Genomic DNA, 18914 nt, shown 5'->3' on the forward strand with positions numbered 1-18914 from the left:
CCCCCACGCGCATCGAAAAGTGAACGTTCATTACGCATGCCTTATCATCGAACGAACCGAAATGGCAAACTTTTCCAATCGTTCTATCGGTTTTAAATTACCTACCGGCGGCTGAATCGGTGGTTCCCGGTCTCGTTCCCGGGGGCGGGAGGGGGCTCGGTCCTCGTAACCCCCATATGCCGCCACTCGTATCAGCACCCCTTTGCTCGCACGCGTCTCTCACCCGCGAACGATCAGCGAGAATAATTTTTAGTTAAATCCGCGACGACGGCGACGCAGCAAAGAAAACGGATTACACGGCAAGCGATCTTCGCGGGGTGGCTGAAAGAGAGAGAGAGAGGGAAAGAGAGAGAGAGAGAGAGCAATTCGAGGGAGCGCGGTGGTTCGAGATCTCGACCAGGGAATCGGGTAAGTTCTCCGATTTAATTACGGTAATTAGAGCCCAAAAGATTTCTCGTCCCGCCGCCTTTCGTCCCATCCGTTCCGTTTGCGTACGCTCTCCTCGCTTACGTTCACCTCCCTTCTCCTCTGCCACCGAATCGTACCAATCGATCCCGGATACGCTAATAAATCGAATCGTTCGACGTGTTCATTCGCATACACGATTTACGGTCAGCTCCGCTTTTAATTAATATTGGAAACTTAATCGATAGCTCGCAGATCTTGTCGCGAAATCGAATCGCAATACTAGAATGCTGCTAGTATTTTCAGCCAAGGGTAGCAAGAAGTTGCAGGTGGCTGATAGACACGACCAGCCGTCTGAAATAAACATAACCGTTCCGCGGCGCTATTGCCACGTCATGGCATGGTACGCGTGGCGAAAAATCTATAGAGCATCGTTACAGCGACAGACGTCCGCGAAACTCGAGGTGGTTTCCCTTGTCGCAACGCGACCGAACACGCTTATAGGTCGCCGCGGGAATCGATTTACGACTCGTTCGATGAAAGGAAAAAAAAATAAGAAAAAAAAGAACAAAAAAAAACAAAAAAGGCCAAGAAAAGGAATAGTTCGAATGTACTTTCCACGCCAGCGTAGCCGATAATTTCCGTGGAAATTTTCAACTTGTACTCCAATTTTATCGTCCAACATATTTATGGTAAATAATTACGGCAAAGGGACGTGTAAATCGATTCGCGAAACGGAGAGATTGGATTTTTCTTTTTTTTTTTTTGTAAAATTACGAGCATAACTCGTAAGCGCAGAAACTGAGAGAAATTTATTTCATAGAATTACAGATGACCCGTATTAACGATAAGTTGCAGCTCTCATGATCCACAATGAAGTCAGATGGTAGGTTATTTGTGAATCGTGATCTCAGGGCACCAGCGGTTTATTGGAACTTCCGTCGTTGGTCATTCGTCAACGATCCGTGATGTACGAATGAAATTAAAACTCGTGTTACTGTTTCATATTACGCGTGTGCGTATCGCACGCAACTAGGTGCTATTTAAAACAATATTACCACCGCGTAATATGTATATTTACAAATGGTGTTGTAAATTGTTATTCAACTTTTAGTTGACTCTACCGTTCGTTCACTTGACAGAGTGAGAGGAAACTTGTGCGGATTAACGAAATTAATTTCTCTTCCAACATTGTTTCGTCTATTGCCATATGCATCGCGCGATTGAAGAGGGTGAACGAGGGCTCTGGGAGGGAAACTACGATATAATACGTGTAAGCCGAGCATATAAACACTGTTCGAAGAGGAAGGAAAGGGAAGAAGAAAGAGACGGGGAAGACGGGTTCCTCCTGACGCTCAACCAGGATTACGTTTTTCGATCGACTCCTTAACTTCCCCGACAAGGGTAAAACTGGGGAAACGTGTACGAGGGATCCGATCGAAATTAAAATTAAAATTATCATAGGGACCGTCGAGTGCCTTTGGTGAGCCGCGTTCCCCGGTGTGCAGTTAGTTTTAAGTGGATGGATGCTAGTAGAGAAACGCGTATCTCGTGTGCCGCTGATTGGAGCCACCCCTTCGAGCGTGTACCACCGGCCTTCGATTATCGTGGCCTGTACCACGCGGAGTTTTCGCGATGGCGGGGAAGTTTTTCGAGATGTTTGTTAAAATCGACCGCGGACGAGGATTAGTTTTTCGGGGTTGATTTACTCGCGCTTCGACAGGCGCGAACACTTTTCTTCTTCGAGGGGCCGGATTTAATTCTCTTCTCCGGATGATGATTTCGTTTCGACGATTCGATAAACTTTCTTCCGTCGACCCTTTCCCTCGCGATACTATTTTCTATTCCATGCTGTTTGCTCCGGACTGGATAAAAATTTTCGTTTCACGAAAGAATCGAAGCGAGACAGCAATCTATAATATAACACGATATAATACAACATAACATAACATAACGTAACATAACATAACGTAACATAACATGATATAATATAATATAATATAGCAGTATAATATACTATAATATAATGTAATATAATATAATATAATAGGAAACCGGCGGCGTGCAACGACGCCGCAGCACCGCCGCAGCGCCGCGCAACGCGGATAATCGAGAACCCCTCCAATTAAAGAATCATTCCAGGCTGACAGGGGGAGAGAGTGGCTCGAGCCGAGGCACGATCGAGATAACTCGGAATTCGTCGAAGCTCGCGTAACGTTCCAGAAAATTAATCGCGTCCAATATCGCGCGGCGGGACGAAGGGCCGGGGAGTGGTGGAAAGTGCGACGGCCCGGTAATTTTTGCGCGATTTTATGGGAATTTAAGAATAATTCAATTACAGCCGGGGGATCACTTTGCCGAGATATGCTAATTCCGAGATTCGGAACCACGCGAACCGTCCCCCCTCCTCGCCTGTTTCACCCTCCAGAAATACGCAACCGCGTCTACCAACACCCGAAATCGTTTCCAATTTAGAAATCTAATCTCCGACGCCCGTCCGTCGGAGTCCGTCCGTAAGATGGGAGAGAAAAGAAAATGGAAAAAAGTAAGAGAAAAGAGGAAAACCCCTGGCAGCCAGGTAGCCGGCTCGTCTCGAGTCACCGCATTTTCAATCCAGCCTGATTAAATTCATTAGTTTAATAGGTATCGATACCCGGATAATTTTCTTCCCTCTTTATTACAGGCTTGTCTCCCTCTCCCCTATCCTCTCTCCTCTACCTAACGGTGGTGGACCTTTAGATACCACCCTCCTTCAACCAGGAGAGATCACTTTCGAGGCAAAGGAGCCGCCTAATAAAAGAAATTGGCTGAGATTACTCGTGCAACCTACTCCGATCAGGCCCTCGTATACTCGTCGATCGACCTACGATTCTCACCTACTACTCCCGGTGACTTGAACGTTGCGCGAAACACTCGTGTTTTATCGGGCGTAAACGTAGGTAAACGGACTCGACAAGAGATACTCGAACGGCGAACCCAAGTAGGCCCCATGGGCAACATCACGGTGTATCTGGCCAGGTATTTATATATGTATCTCTGCCGCGACTAATGCTGCGCGTCTGAACAAAAAAGAGGGTGGCCGGTGAGCGGTCCCCGATGGTCGATTGCCAGCGCAAAGATGCCGAGAATTAGCTCAATTTCGACGGCTCGTAAGGCGTCTCGAGTATCTCCTGTGAAATTATTCCGAAAATTATTATCGAACGTTCGTTTCTTAACCGGATCCGTTACACCACTCGTCAGGACGGACGAGAAACGTTCCCGAAGGGGCCGTGCATTCCGCGGTGCCGGCAAAAAAATTCTTCCCGCATTCCCCAAATGACACTAATCGCCTTCCTTTGTCTTCCCACGGTTTCGTGTACCGCGGCAAAAAACGCTCGATCTCACCGGACGACACACGGCGATTCGATAATCGTTTCTACGTTTCTCTAATAACTTCTTGCTCGACCCAAGTGCCACGAAATTTTCGCCCCACTTCTTCTAGAACTTCGCCTCGCGTCCTTTCCGGACCGCGTGTACCAATCCGTATTTCCTCCCAAAACAGCGACAACAAACTTTTCAGAGTCTTTAAACATTTCACCAGTCGAATCTCTTTTGTATCGCTTTTGTCCCACTTTCCCCTGTTTCTGAGTAACCCCTGTCAGCTAGCCAGCGGCGGTACACCGCTCTATTCCTTCGACGACTTAGAAGAAGAAGAAGAAGAAGCGAAAGAAACGAGAAAGAAAAGGAAGAAAGGTAACGCAGGAGAAACGGGCGACCCTTGTTCGCCGGAGTACTCCCACGATTTCGTAGCACGCGATCCAACTATCGGTTGTACATTCCACCCCCTCTCACCCCCGCCCCGGGGCGGGCTTCTTTTTTCTTTCTGCTCCTCGATTAGAAGGCTCGGGTGGTACACGAACCACAAAAGTTCACAGGGCCGTCTTAAATCATTGTTTAAGTGGCTGGTACCCATTATTTTCTTCTATGTTTCGGGTCGGACCGCGACGTCTTGCTCGTGCCCCGTTCTCCTCTCGTTGATCGGCGAAGCGCGGGGGCTGACGCGACCGACCACGAATCGAAAGCAAGAAACCAAAGTGCCGGCCGGATTATTGATTCCACGGTGAAAATAATGCCGGCGGCGAGAAAGTTGCTTGCATGCGATCGAATATTCGCCCCCGCCGCTGCGAGCACAAGGGGTGAGAGAGGCGAAACCAAGGCGATGCGAAATAATTGTCGATCATGTTCCATTGCTCGCTGTTCTTCCTTCAAGCAAGTTGATCGTTGTTAGCTGGAACGATAGAAAATTGGAAAAATCATAACCGATCGTTGGAGCTACCCGCATGACGTTCCGTAGTAGCCAACCAGTGGCTAACGGCGCGCAAAGTCTCGATAACTTATGGATTGGATATGCCGCGTTATCGAACAGCTGGATAGAATCCGGGCATTATCGATAGAACCCCCCGCGTAACTCTGTACACGTATACGCGTACGTGTCGATGCTACTGCGGACCGCGTGCACCTTTTTTCGAAATTTCTTATATTATTTTCGTATAAACGACCAATACTTACTGATAGGCTCTGTTTCGCGCAGAGTTCGTTATGGAAGAACACTCGACGTGCAGTCGCTTGTCGATACACTGGTGGTGGATGGCCGGCCGGTAACGCCGATCGAGCGAATTGACCTACCGCCATTACGGGGTTCCGTTCCGGTTAGGTGTCGTTGGTCTCTCTTCGTGTCTCTTTGTCACCGGGCCGCGACACCTTTAATTAATCAGGTTCCTAGTTGTTTGCTTAGAATTTGCCCCTTTGACGAGGAGCAACCAGCGAGATCGATTACCAATTTCGTTCGCGACGTGTTTGCCAAAACCTTGCGGAGCAAATATTTGATTCGATTTTTATCGCGACTAATGCAGCTAACGCAAAATTATGCCAGTCCAATTACGGCAAATATATCTTCACGGAAATGTAATCACCGTGATTAATATAATTAAGAAGAAGAAATCATTGTGATTCCTTCCCCCGTTTCCCTTAAAATTTACGTATCGCTTGACGATTCATCTTCTTCGAAAATATCGTTTTCCGCCTGAAATTCTGTCCGGCTTCGTTATGAAATACCTAGCCGCGTAAATCCAAGTGAACCGTTTAACCGAGCGTTGTTACAACCGTTTAATGTCAGGAGACACGTCTCGTCTCGATAGATGTAACTCGGTATCGATTAACGACGGTTCAACCGACTCTAATCCTCCCGAGTCACTTCCAGTTTCAATATATCGCATCGATTTCGCCAGACCTCCGCTAACCGATGCCCTCCTATCGTACAATTATTCCCCTCCTTCTCTTCCCTTGGTAACTTTGCGCACGATAGCGAAACAGTTACCATTTAGTCTTAGCGTGCGTAATAAACGATAGACCGTATTAGAATGTTTATTATCGAGAATGAAAGCTGCGAGATCAAATACGGTCCTCGATCGAGGACCGTAAAATCGTAGACCCGCCGCGTGAGCCGCTTGAGCCGCGGTTTTCCCACCTACATCGGCACGACACCGGCTTCCTCATATTCTCCCGCCTAACGAGCCAACGATCGCTCGCGTACGCGTGCCCTCCCTATCGTGCAAACTGAACGGACACCAACTCTCGTGGTCGCACACGCGCAGCCGCGCGCTTGTGTTCTATCGTAGGTGCATAACACCCCCGTTTCTCTCTCTCTCTCTCTCTCTCTCTCTCCCTGCCTTTCTTCTTTTTCTCTTTCTCCTCTTATATCTCCAACAAGTATTGTAAATTCGAACGATACGTGCACGATCGCGCGTCGGTTCGGGCGTAATTTCTCTCTGGCTCGATAAAAACTGACGACGCCGGACCGACTTCTCTATTTATTATGAAATTTCTTTATGGGTTTACAAGCTTGTCAACGACGCGCTGGTGTTGCTAAAACGCACACTCGCGCGTACGTCACCATGGATAACCAACCAACCTTCTTTCTCTCTTCCTCCTTTTACCCTTTCTACTCCCTTTTTTCACTTCTTTTCTTCTTCTCCCCGCTATTCATCTTGCGCCTGTTTTTCCTTTTGCGTTGGTCCCGTTTATGGGTTGTAACGCGTTTCTCAGCTTTTCTTTCTCTCTCTCTCTCTCTCTCTCCCTTTCCGAGTTTTCCTTTTCATTAATCTGTCGCATTTCGGAGGTCCGTGAGTGGAGCAGTGCGCGACACTAGTACCAATCGCTTCACGATGCGATGGTCATGCTACGCACGCTATTAGAGATATGGTACCACAGCATGGTCCCGTCTGTTTCTCTAGCATCAGAATAACCAGAAATAAATATTACAGTTTTATTATAGATTTTATTTGTACCATCGTGTACACGTAGTATACACGTATCTATGCGTATGACATGTGCATGTACAACGATGGACGTGACTCCGCGGGACGTGCACGCGGAGAAAACCGATTAACCAACGACATTTACTACTGCTCTGCACTGGCGTGTTCACCTGCCCAGGGGGCATCTGAGATTTTTACGACGAGTCGCGTGTCACTTGGGGGTTGCAGGCGATAAAATCCCTCCCGTTGGCGAGATTAACGTCCCCGTGGACGCTCGCCAAACTCTGTACCTAGAGGAGATACTCGTCTTTCCAGCTTTTATCATCGATTGCTTTTTTCTCTTTCCTTTTCTTATTGTCCCCAACACGTGCGTATATACACGCGTAGAACGCATCGTAGATCGAATTTGGTATTCTACCGCGAAAGACGCGACGTTTAACCCCTCGTTCGCTATCCTTACCGCGGAGAATCAGCTCGTCGATCAAAATCGACTTTGAACCGAATGACAACGAGCGGGCACTCGTTTATAGGGTGTGCGGACGTCAATTATATTCCGGGGTGCGTGCGTCGAAGGCGCAAACCGGGAAAGGGATGACACCGTAATCGATGTGTGCACCTGCCTGGTGTGCATGTGTGTACACCGAAGGGGTGATTGATAGACCGATGCAAAGCATCGAGCGTAGCCCATCGATATTTCGACGCTATGAAAATTTCATTAGCTCGTCATATAATGTTATAAAGGTGATGTCCCACGGGAGGGATGGCAGATGGGAGTGGGGAGACGACGCTCGACACTCGTCGAGCTGTCGATTAACTTCGTTCATTATTCGACAATTAATAGAGCGACTACGCGCGGGACACTGTCGATACTCGCTTTCACCGGGGTTTTAATAATCGACATCCGCGCTGTTCGTCACCACCTGCACTTTCGCGTGTCGATTCGTTGCCGAATTTTCACTATTTCTTCTAGCCGCGGATTCAAATGCGTTTAATAACAGTGAGACATTTTACGAGTCTCATAGCACTAAACAGCTATCACTGGATCAGCTTACACACAAGTATTGAATCATTTGAAACTCTTACCTTCAGAAATTCACGCACCACCACTTCGATAAGTATCTCGTCTCCGCGAATACGAACAGATAGATGAGAGAGAGAGAGAGAGAGAGAGAGACAGTCCTCTCGGACGTTAAGGACGGTTCTAATGATATCGATTAACCACGTGATTCTCGTTTTCTATTCCAGGTGAGTCAACGCAGTTTCCCGCCACGCGGAATTACGAATTAATCGCGGTCCGTCCACGGATATACAGGGTTAGGGATGGCGGGGGTGAGTGTAACTTTCATAATTAATCCCACAATTACCGAGATCGGTAAGCGACTCCGTAGGAGATTCAGCTCCGAGGATTACGTCGAAAGTGAAAGAGGATACCGACAGATCGGGAAGGGTAATAAGCGGGCGAGACCGAAGGAAAAAAAAAATGTCCTCCAATCGAAAGGACAAAGCGAGACAGACGAAAAGCGAAGAGGCCGTAGACCGAGATCGTCGGTGGGGTGGAGGGTGGCTGGGGTACCGCGGAGAACGAGCGTGAATTCGGTGCGAACGGGGTTGCGACGGGAATGTTCTCCCTCTTCGGTCGGACAGGGTGGAACGAGTTCGAGTGGTAATGCACTAATCAACCCCTTGGAAGGCGGATGTATTGGCGCTATAGAGACGAGGCGCAGGGGTTTCGGTTATAATCGAAGGCTGCTCCGAAGGCGGAGAGGTGGTGGACACGAACGAGAGCGAGAACAGGGAAGAAGCCGGGAAAGGGGAAGAAGGGGGTGGCAGTAAGCAGGCAGGCTGGCAGGCAGGCAGGCAGGCAGGCAGGCACCATTCGGGGTTGGGAGGTAGTAGGTGCTGTAGGACGGCACCGCGATCGACGTCGTTGTAGCATACACGATGTAAATTTCGCCCGGGTGTGCGGGTGCACCCTATACGATAGGGTGGAATCAAATCGATAGCAGACTAAGATATACCTATCAGTCTAATTGTCAGTACAGAAAGACAGAGAGAGACAGTCGCCCGGTGGTATCGGAAGAACGGATAGCGGGCAAAAGGGGTTGGGGTGAGTGAAAGGCGAACGCAGAAGGAGGACGAGTGAGCGAGCGAACGAACGCGAGGGAGGAGGAGGAGGAGGCGAACGAGGAGGAGGAGGAGGAGGAGGCGGAGGAGGCGGAGGAGGAGGAGGGGGGAGGAAGACCAGAGGGTGATAGCAAGGGGTGGGATATGCCAGGCATATAGCTTAATCACCCTCCTACCGTTCTTCAACCTCCAGCCAACCCTCTCGAACGTTGGTACCTACACCAACCCTGCCTTCTCCACGTCCTAGAGTAGCCGGCCTTCCGTCGTCCAATAATCAATAATTATACTCAAATAAAGAGAGAAGGGGATGGATGAATCGCCCAGCAAAGGGTTAGAACGGAGTGAGAGTTAGATATCGGTGTAAGATACCGAGCGAGATGAAGCTAAAACCACCTAGTACCACCTATATACCGTCATACCCATCCTCTCTTGCATACCCCCGCCTTACCACTATCTCCGACACTGTCTATTTCTCTCACTCGTTCCACCTCTCCTCCTTCCTTCGCCATCGTAACCGCCATCCAGACTCCGATTCCTCATTCTACTTCGCATAACCTAGACACAAGCGAAACCTCGGTACGGACTTTTGACTTGCACGATCGTGTTGCGAGGCTGCGACCACTTTGCTGCGAACCTGCTTCTTCGACCGTTCGCCCTCTTACACATTCGTTTTCAATCGACATTTCAAATTATAGTTGTTGCCAAAAATCTTACTCCCCCGAATCACAATCTGTCCAATCAGTTCCGATTCAATCATACCCGTCTCGGGTTTATTTAAATTATCCGTGGAAAAATCGCTGATCAAAATATTATCAATGATTTTCATCTCGCGTTTGCCAGTAATCCGACTCCCCCAGGGACTAAAAGCCGACTTGAAATTCCAGAACGGCCCAGTTTCGCTCGCAGACATGCGGCAGCCGCGCGTACCAGACGTCCCAGTTAAACGGCGAGCGTTCAGTTGCACGCGGAACGTGGCTGCGTTCACTTTCACTCCGTTCAGCGAAAGTAAAGGTTGCATCCCCGCTCACACCTCCTTTCTCTCTCTCTCTCTCTCTCTCTCTCTCTCTCTCTCTCTCTCTCTCTCTCTCTCTCTCTCTCGCTCGTTTTCTCGCTCTGTTGGGCCTGCTAAAGGGGCAAACAACGAAGAGCCGACAACGCAGACCGTTGGACGGTGGTAGGGTGTTTGAAAGGAGGATACCAGGTCGGAAACGGGGGATTGAAGGGGCCTTGGGGTGGTCGTGGCATCGAAACGAGGGAAAGAGAGAGAGAGAGAGAGAGAGAGAGAGAGAGAGAGAGAGAGAGAGAGAGAGAGGGTGGTGGTGTCTGCTTCGCCACTTCGGAAACTCTTGTGAAGTAGCGGGAACTCTGAGGCTCGCACTCCCTGTAAGCGGGTCAGAAACTTCTTTCGATCCTCTCCACCCACCTTCTCGTTCTTCTATCTCTCTCTTAGTCTCTTTCACCCCGTCGTTGCCTGAGGTTAGGGATTACGCGTTCGTATCCGCACCGGCCGGCCGGCCGGCCGGCATACCGCCTCCTTCTCTTTCTTCTTGTTATTCTTCCCGCCTCTGTCGCCTTTCTCTCCCGTTTTTCTACTTATACCACCACGGTCATGTTTCCAACCGAGTTGGAAGGTCTATATCGGTCTTTGAACGAGTCGAAAGATTTCCGAAGTGGACGAACCAAGGTCGGGCTGTTGAACTCCCTCTCTCTCCCTCTCTCTCCCTCTTTAATGTGAGATGCAAATAATAATCGATTGAACCAAAGAAAATTTCTTTCGTAACATTTTAGTAGTGTATAATATTACAATTATTAATGATAAAACGGTCTTGTTAAATTCCTTCGCAGACAAATAAACATTATAAAATGATATTAAATGTATAACTAACGTACAAGTTAAATATCTTGGAGCGTGAACCGTTCGATTCACGTTTGTCGAAAACAGGACGATATTACTTACTTAGCGAACTTGTTAAAGCCGGTCGTATGTGTGTTGCATGTCACGAGAAGAGCGAAAGGGTCAGCGATGGTAGGAATTCAGAGGTAATTTAGCAATTATCGATATCGTTGCTAACCTTCGCGTTTTATTGGGAATCATTTTTCTCTCTCTCTCTCTCTCTCTCTCTCTCTCTCTCTCTCTCTCTCTCTCTCTCTCTCTCTCTCTCTGCTACACCGAAATATTTCCACTTCAGGACGTGAAAAGAATACGGACGAGTATGAACGTGGATTATGGATTTATTACAACGTGGATCGCAATTATTGACTTTTGAGTTGATAGATTTCGAAAAATGATTAAACTTTCGCCACTATCCACGTTAGTTAAGCGTGACGACTTTTTTGTAAAGAATAGACTTGTCTTCTGAGCAAATAGATTGGTTTTGAAATTTAGTACATCGTTGTATTACCGCACCGAATTTCCGGAATCGTGCAACCCTTGAGGTCTGGAATCTTTCAGCGCCTACCGTGAAAAATAAAAGAAAAGAAAAAAAAACTGACAGCGCTTCACCAGCGCTGAGATGCCGCAGCCGATACGTGGTTATCACCGAGGTTAGTAAGTCCGGCCCGCAACACGTGCCGTCGCGTTCCGCGAGGGCGAAGAAACCCTCGGGTCGGTCCACCCCGATGCCTAACAAGGGTACTTCAAAGGGAACTGGAGCGATATTAAAATTAGAGATCCGTCATCGAGGCCCGGTTCTTCTGCGCCCTACGTGAAACGCCGGGGACAAGCTCGGACGGTGGTAATATTTCGTCAGGGGTAAGGGAAGATGTGTGGGTGGCTAGGGCTGTGGGACGAAGACGAAGGGAGGGGCAGGAAGAAGAAAAGCAGAGACAGAACGATGGAGGATGCCGCGGATAGAGGGTGATTCGCGGCGAGGGACGCTCGCTCGACCAAAAGGGTGTTACGATAAGGGGTTGAGCCTCAGCGGAGAAGGCCGGTAGATCAATGAAAAGGGTTGCTCGTCGGCCCGGGGGTGGATTGATCGCCGATAGGGAAATTTCGTTAGTTTCCTCCAGTCATAAAAGGCGGCAGGCAAGGATGGTAGGTAATGGTGGTGGTGGTGATGGTGGTGGTGGTGGTGGTGGTGGCGGCGGCGGCGGCGGCGGCGGCGGCGGCGGCAGCGATGGCGGTGGTGTGTTGGTACTTCAGCTACCACCGCGGAGAGGCCTAACTAACGTCCCACAGCCACCCTTCGAAATTCGCCCTCGGCCCGGAGTGGGACGAGGGTGTTCGTCGGCGAACGAGGTGAGCTCGAGAAAGAGGAACGGAGGGTCGGAGGGGTTGTGTGTACACCTCCGAGGAGCCGGCGCGAGCCATGGTAGCACACGTCAGGGTATTAACGAAATTTTAACCAATCAATGGGAAGTTCATTAGCCCGCACCCTTTCTCCCTGCCTCTTCCTTTCGAACCGTCTAATAACCCCAAACGACCCACCGTCGAGGTTGCTTGTGCATCTCCTGACCAGTTCTGAATAAAAACAGGTATTCCTCGCGATGATCTCGTGCGATAATCCCTATATACCGGGATAAACCATGGATCAAACGGAACACTCTATCGAAAAGATTGTTTCGCCGCTTCGATCGTGCGTTAAACGCAAAAACAAACTATACGGCAAAAATCGTTAGCCAATAGTGTACGTACCTGAAGAAAACCTTCCGAAGCTACGACCCCTTATGTCGCGTCGCCCGGCGCCCCTTGTCCCTCCATCTCGTCACGGATCAACAGTTAGCAAATTGTCCCCCGCGGCCCCTTGTTTTTTACCCGTCCGTCATTTGTCTCCGATATCACTCCGCCTCCCCTGCCACCCGAGTCAGAGACGCGTGCTACATTATACGCGTGTGCGTATGTATTTTATGTATGCATACGTATACGTATCTATGCATGTACGTATAAATGTATCGAATAAGCCGCAACGACAAAAAGAGCGGGCGACGCCGCGAAGGAAGGGTTGCGACGCTGCAGGAGTTGGCCCGTGGAAAGAACAAAGACCGCACAGCGGACAGGGTGAGCAAAATGGGGAAGGAGAGGAGAGAAAGGAGGATGAGGCGAAGGAGGTGGAGGTGGTGGTAGAAAGCGATATAAGCGGAAAGGGTAGCCGACCGCGTAAGGGAGGCGCAGACGAAACGGGCGAAGGAGAAAGACGGAGAGGTGAGGAAGAAGAGGAAGAGAGAGAGAGAGAGGAGGGGGTGGCATTTAAAACCGAGACGCGCGGAGAAAAAGAGATTTGCATTGCCCGGCATGGGGCGGCTAGGGGTGGCACGGGGTGCGGTTTTCTGTTGCGGAAGACCGAGGGGGTGAGTAACGACACGTATCATACGCGGAACCATATAACGTCGGCGGACACGTACGTTCGATATCGCGCTGGTTTTTACGGGGAAGTTCCACCCTTCGAATCCACCAATTAGACCACGCGAAGGAAACCCCCGTGCCCGGGTTCTCGGCGATCTCTTCAGCTTGAACGTGGAACGTGTAGTATGTGCTAACGTCGTTATATTTTCGGCGCTCCACGTTTATGTACTATCGAATTTTTCGACTCGACCGTCTAAACGATTCTCGTAATTTTCGTTATTTGTAATTTAAACTTTCACCGCCACCTTATGAATAACACCGCGAATTAGAATGCTCGGAAATTCGAATGTCGTAGCCGTTGCCTGTTCCAAAGTTACATTGTTAGTAAGTTTTCCGATGAAATTAATAAAATTACTATTCAGATTACATCTCCCGATCGAACAAATAACGAAATAATTAAATTCATTCAGTCGAGGCCAGACAGACGGAATCGCGTCTTCGGATCTCGTTTCGTTTCGTCCACGGTGCCCGCAACTTTCTCATTAGCCAGCGCGACAATACGGCGCGCGGTGGCCGTGCACGCAACGTACTGGAAAGGAAATACTATACACCAGACAAATAATATATACAGAACCAAAGGGCGTGAAGTGAAATCAAATCTCCCTCCGAGGGCACGAGATAACAAATTAGAAACAAAATCAACCAAAGGATTAGAGGGGTTTCTAAATGAGAATCGAGTAGGAGATCGAAGAACGAGGAAAAAGGAAGCTTAAAGGAACGAAGAGTCGAGAGGGGTCACGGAAACAATGATAGAAAGGAAACGAAACCGTAAGAAGGGGAATCTGAGACTGAGAAAGAGCAATTCTCTTGGCAACAAAGCCCAACGGCTGAGAGCAACGCGGAACGCTGAAGAGATAGGGGCAGAACGAGGAGAGAGAGAGAGAGAGAGAGAGAGAGGGAAGGGGGAGGGGGGGGGGTGAGAGGATGGAATAGAGGGAGACCATAAGAGCGAGAACAAAGATAAACGAGAGAAAGCCAAGGGGAGGGAGGAACAACCACTGTACAGAAATGGTTTCGGCAAAGAGTGCCCTCGCTGGTACTCGGTCGTAATAAGCATAAATCCTCGGAGGCTTATCTAGCGGCGCCCAGAAGAACGCTAAAATAAAATATCATACATTCTGCCTTCTACCCTTCGTGCCAAGCTCCAAGCTATGTTACCACCACCGCCTCCCTCCTCTTATCCGTTCGTCCCGCGTCACCATCCTTGCTACCTTCGTTCCACCTTCCACGGTTTCGCGGGGATAACGCTCGAACAAAATATTTCTTCTTAAATATGTTCCGGTGAGATCCAGTTGGATCCTACGAGGAATAGAAAAAAGTAAAAGTAAAATGGGGAAAAGGGGAGAAAAGGAAATTAGCTCCGGCGAACGGTGTTCGAACTCGAATCCGGGTCAATTGAAAGAGAAACGGAATCCGAACGGAAGTGTCTCGTTTCTCCAAGTGGGACAGATGATCGCCCGTCGCGCGAGTGCATAATTCTTGAAAAAATTATAAGCAAATCCCGACGATCGACCGACGACAATCGATGGACGAGTGTGTTCGGAAACTTTCGGTAATCGAGCGGAAACATTCTGATCGGAAACTATTGGAAGAAGAACGGTCGAACGAATCTGTTCGGTTCTAAAAGCGAAAAAAGATCTCGCCTGGTCAGGGTGGATTTTTGTGCGCGTCGATGCAGCGCGAGATGTCGGCCAAAGGCACGTAGTCGGTGTAATGAGGCGAGATACGTTCGCCGGGGGGCGGCCCGGAGCTGCCGGAGAAGCTCTGCCGACCGATGCGAAGGGTGAGTCGGAGGGAAAGGGTTGAGCTCGAAGCCCGATCAGTCATTAGACAAGTGGGTATTCACATATATCGAGTTGTAAAATCGATAGGGGTGTCCGTTAGCCGTGTATCCTGTAAGGAGGCGATGGTGGGGATGAGATGCGAGCCGATAGGACGGCAGAGGGTGGCCGGGAGCGAAGAACAAGCAGGGAAACGAGACTCTTCGCCTCGACATCAGACGAACGAAGACAGAACGCGAACCCCTTTCCCTCTTCCCGCGCTTCCCCTTCGACCCCTTTTGTTGCTTCGCCATCCACCCCCTGCCACCGCACGTATCCAGTCCTTGCATATTAATCCTGCCCATAATTCCCACTTCCCAGTTTGGGCAACCCTTCGGCTCCGGCTGCCTCGCTAACCCCGCCGAGAGAGCGAAAGGGAATCAGAATAAGCAAGGGAAAGAGGAGCTAGGGGGAGGGAAAGGGATAGCCGTCTCCTATCGATTGGGCTTTCTTTCCGTGCCCGGCTTTTAATTGGCATTCTCCCGTGGCGAGAAAAGGAGAGAGTCTAGGAGATCCTCTACCCCAACCGAGATACAGGCCGCTGCGTTACCTTCTCTAAGGGGAGGGACGACGGCCCGCGATCTTTTCTGCGTGACAGAGAAACTCGCGAAATTGCGATCACGCGATTCTCTCTCTCTCTCTCTCTCTCTCTCTCTCTCTCTCTCGCTCGCTCTGTGGAACGAACAAAGTTATCCTTTCTGACAGGCTGATGCAACGATATACATATGATACGATGAGCATTCTAGAATACCGACTACAGAACACTAAACTAAATATTTTACTCGCGTTACTGTGGGTGGAAATATTTTTCTGCGACGAAGGAGGAGGGACAAAAGAAAAAGAAAAAATTGCATTCATCCCTGATCGGGTGAATATACCGCGTTTCCTCTCTAAGGGAAGATAGTAACCACGATCCGTGCGCGGTGGAAAAATGCGATAGGATAGCGTGGCAGGACTACTATCTGAACTAGCGGAGTCCCATCTCTGCGCGTACGTTTAAAGCGTCGATTATTTCGAGAAAGTTTGTACGTTTATTCCACGTAAGGTAATTAGGGTTCCGCGCACGACGAATACGGCAAGTAACATTCGGTTAACCAATCGTCCGTGCAATTTCAGATGATAAACACCTTTTTACCTCCGTGAAAAAGTAATGGGGACGGAACAAAAATGAAACAAGGAAAGAACTGTGTTCTTCGTCACTCGACAGGACCCTTACCGTGCCAAGTCGATATCAGTATCGAACTGGGAAAACAAAGAACACTCGAGGGCGATCCAACCGCGTACAGTATCAAGCATCGCATCGGCCGAAACTCGCATCATCCCTCCCAACACCGCGACGAGGGAAGAAAGGAGATCCGCGGCGGAAGCACGCGGGCTTCTGCGGCCATAACGATCCCTCGCGGCGCATCATTGGTGGACAGGCAACGAAAATTAATACACGAAGCAACCGGCCTCCTTGCGCACCCCCTGCGTGCCGTCGCGCACACGTACTCGTTTCCGCGGTCACGTGTGCGCACCCCTCTGGCACATAAGTGCGAGAAGGGCTGCGGCCGTGTGCGTGAAGATTGATTATACCGCGGGAGAAAATGTGATCAATAGCTCGACAAACAAAGGCCCCTCGGACGCCTGTGTATGATGCAAATAGCAAAAATCACGGCACCGAGGCCGTGGACGGGCCGAGCTAGAAGGGTTGAAGGAGATGATCGACGGTCAAGAAACAATGGCAACGCGAGGCCAGCTACTTGGAGCCTCCCTCGACTTGACACCGTCCCCTTTTCTCGAACCCTTTCTCATCCTCTCCAGTTCCCATCTCCTCCTCTTCCACCTCCGCCTCTCTCCCGAGTTCTCACCCCTGCGACGCCTTCGACTCCGCTTTAATTTGCATACGACCGATCATGTCTTCCGGTCCGGCTCACCTTCGTCCTGGGCCACCGCCATGCTACGCGACCATCGATCAAGCCTCGCTTGTTTTTACCCCCGCCCTCCTATAACACCATCCTTTCTTCTAACGGCCAGCCTGTTTCTCGTGGCGGTCGCGCGTTCCCTCCCGACACTTTGCCTCCACCCCCCCCCCCCCCCCCGTCTATCCCGTTAACGAGGATCGCTACTTACTTCTCTATCGATGCCATTGTTCGAACGCGAAGACTTTCCCGGAAAGCCGAGGGTGCGAACCACCGGAAGAAATAATGCGACGGATGCGGCCGGTGCGACATGATTTCGTCTTGCTTTAGAAGCTTAGACTGAAGCGTCTTGCTTAATTTCATTCTTATTTACTATTATTCTTCTTATCATTCTATTCATTCGTTAAACGAAACACTTTTGCCAGAACTGTTTCTCTTCCTTCGATAATGGAGAATGCAAAAATGATCAAGTAAATAGCGGGCGGCTTTTGAACATTTTTTGGTCACCTCAAAAAGCAAAAGAGGCAGCAGACTGGGAAAATAAGAAGAACGAACCGATAAATTACAACGATTACGGGACAGAAGCTGTCTCTTCCGTTCTGATAAAAATAAGAGGGAAAGCATGGAAGAATGAACCGACTGCGATAGTTGTATTCGTTTCTAATCTCTTTCATTTATCTGCATTAGTACTTTTTCCGTCTCGTATCGATCTTGATTAAAACTGTTCGTCTACTCTTTCAAAATTCGCCCCCACCCTTCCCGCTCCCTCAAGCAATTGCCCCTTCACTTTAAATTGCGAGCTTTCGTTTTCGCTTTCGCTCTCATTCTCGCTTTTGCTTTCGTTGCCTACTGTCGGCCCATCAAAAATTTATGACTGTCAACTGGCTTGCATTCGATATCGTTCCGTCTTTTTATCCGTCTGGTACTCCCGGTCCTCGTATCCGTCTTTCATCACCGGAATGATGAAATACATCTGCCAATATCTACCCGACAGATCGAAACGATCCGAAGAGTAAGTAAGACGGCTAATCTCAAACCAAGTGCAAACCAGGAGCAAGCCAAGGGCAATCGGAAGTAAAAAATTGTTACAAATTTAACGAGTCCACGAAACGGGTCATCGATGTTATATATCTCGATGTACTTCTCTCTGATGTAGTTCGGTTCCCGGTAGCTCGAATTAAACGTCTGATAGCCGGATAATCTACTAATTCCTTAGCAGCACGCTGGCTAATTGAATTTCTAGTAGTACATATAAGACCTAGTAAATTTCTAATAGTGTGCGTGTATCTGTGCTCGTTGGATTGAGTTTCTAGTAGCGTGACGATTCAATCGAGTCTCTAGCAACCAGCCAGTCCAATTGAGTATTTAACAGCGCCAGGTTGTTAGTAACGATTTACCGCTATTCACTTCTCACGGCGTGACAATCCTGCTACATTCTGCTACGGCATGGTAGTTGAATCGAATGTTTGACGACATTGTTGTTCGGTTAAAGTGTGAACGCGCGTTCCGATGATCGTTCAACATCAGAGATATTACGTTTAAGCTTAAAATTACGTATGACGGTTACTCGAAAGTATCGATCATTGCCAATACCAGACATTATTATGAGCAACTTCGAAAAGTTCTCGAAGTTGCTGTCACGAGGATAGACCGAGGATCGATCTCGTGCAGTCACCAAGACCTACATCTTTTTTCTCATAGGCAAGGTCGTCTACGTAATCCTGCGCGGTGGTCGAAGAAGATACTGTGGAAACGTGAAATTAAACGTTGCGATATAAATATCATAAATCGTATAAAAAGCATAATTTAAAAGATCGTACATCATTTTCCGTGTTAACAGAACGAAGAAGGTAATGGCAAGGAAAAGCGAGGCGCATCACTGCTTGTTAATAGTACCATCGAAAGAAAAGAAAGAAAAAAAATGTGGAGAACAGACGGAACGACGTTTTATCTTTTTCTTTCTTTCTTTCTTTTTTTTTCCTTTTTTCCCCCCTTCTTCTTCTTCTATTCGCAACTCGGCTCA

At 48.9% G+C, this 18914-nt stretch overlaps 1 protein-coding gene across 5 annotated transcripts in view; it reads left to right on the top strand.

Annotated features, from left to right (window-relative positions):
• Positions 1 to 18914, top strand: part of Cut (homeobox protein, cut) — a 66160-nt gene that overhangs the window by 28302 nt on the left and 18944 nt on the right. Inside the window, exon 1 of one of the 5 annotated variants that reach the window (XM_076894085.1) lies at positions 7966 to 8030. The exons of the other annotated variants lie outside the window; for them this stretch is intronic. Within the exon in view, the coding sequence (XP_076750200.1) occupies positions 8022 to 8030 (9 nt within the window). The 5' untranslated portion in view covers positions 7966 to 8021. Of the gene's footprint in view, positions 1 to 7965; positions 8031 to 18914 lie in introns of those variants that run through there. 5 annotated transcript variants of the gene reach the window in all.

The sequence above is a fragment of the Xylocopa sonorina genome, chromosome 4, assembly GCF_050948175.1.
Source record: "Xylocopa sonorina isolate GNS202 chromosome 4, iyXylSono1_principal, whole genome shotgun sequence".
NCBI classification, from domain to species: Eukaryota; Metazoa; Arthropoda; class Insecta; order Hymenoptera; family Apidae; genus Xylocopa; species Xylocopa sonorina.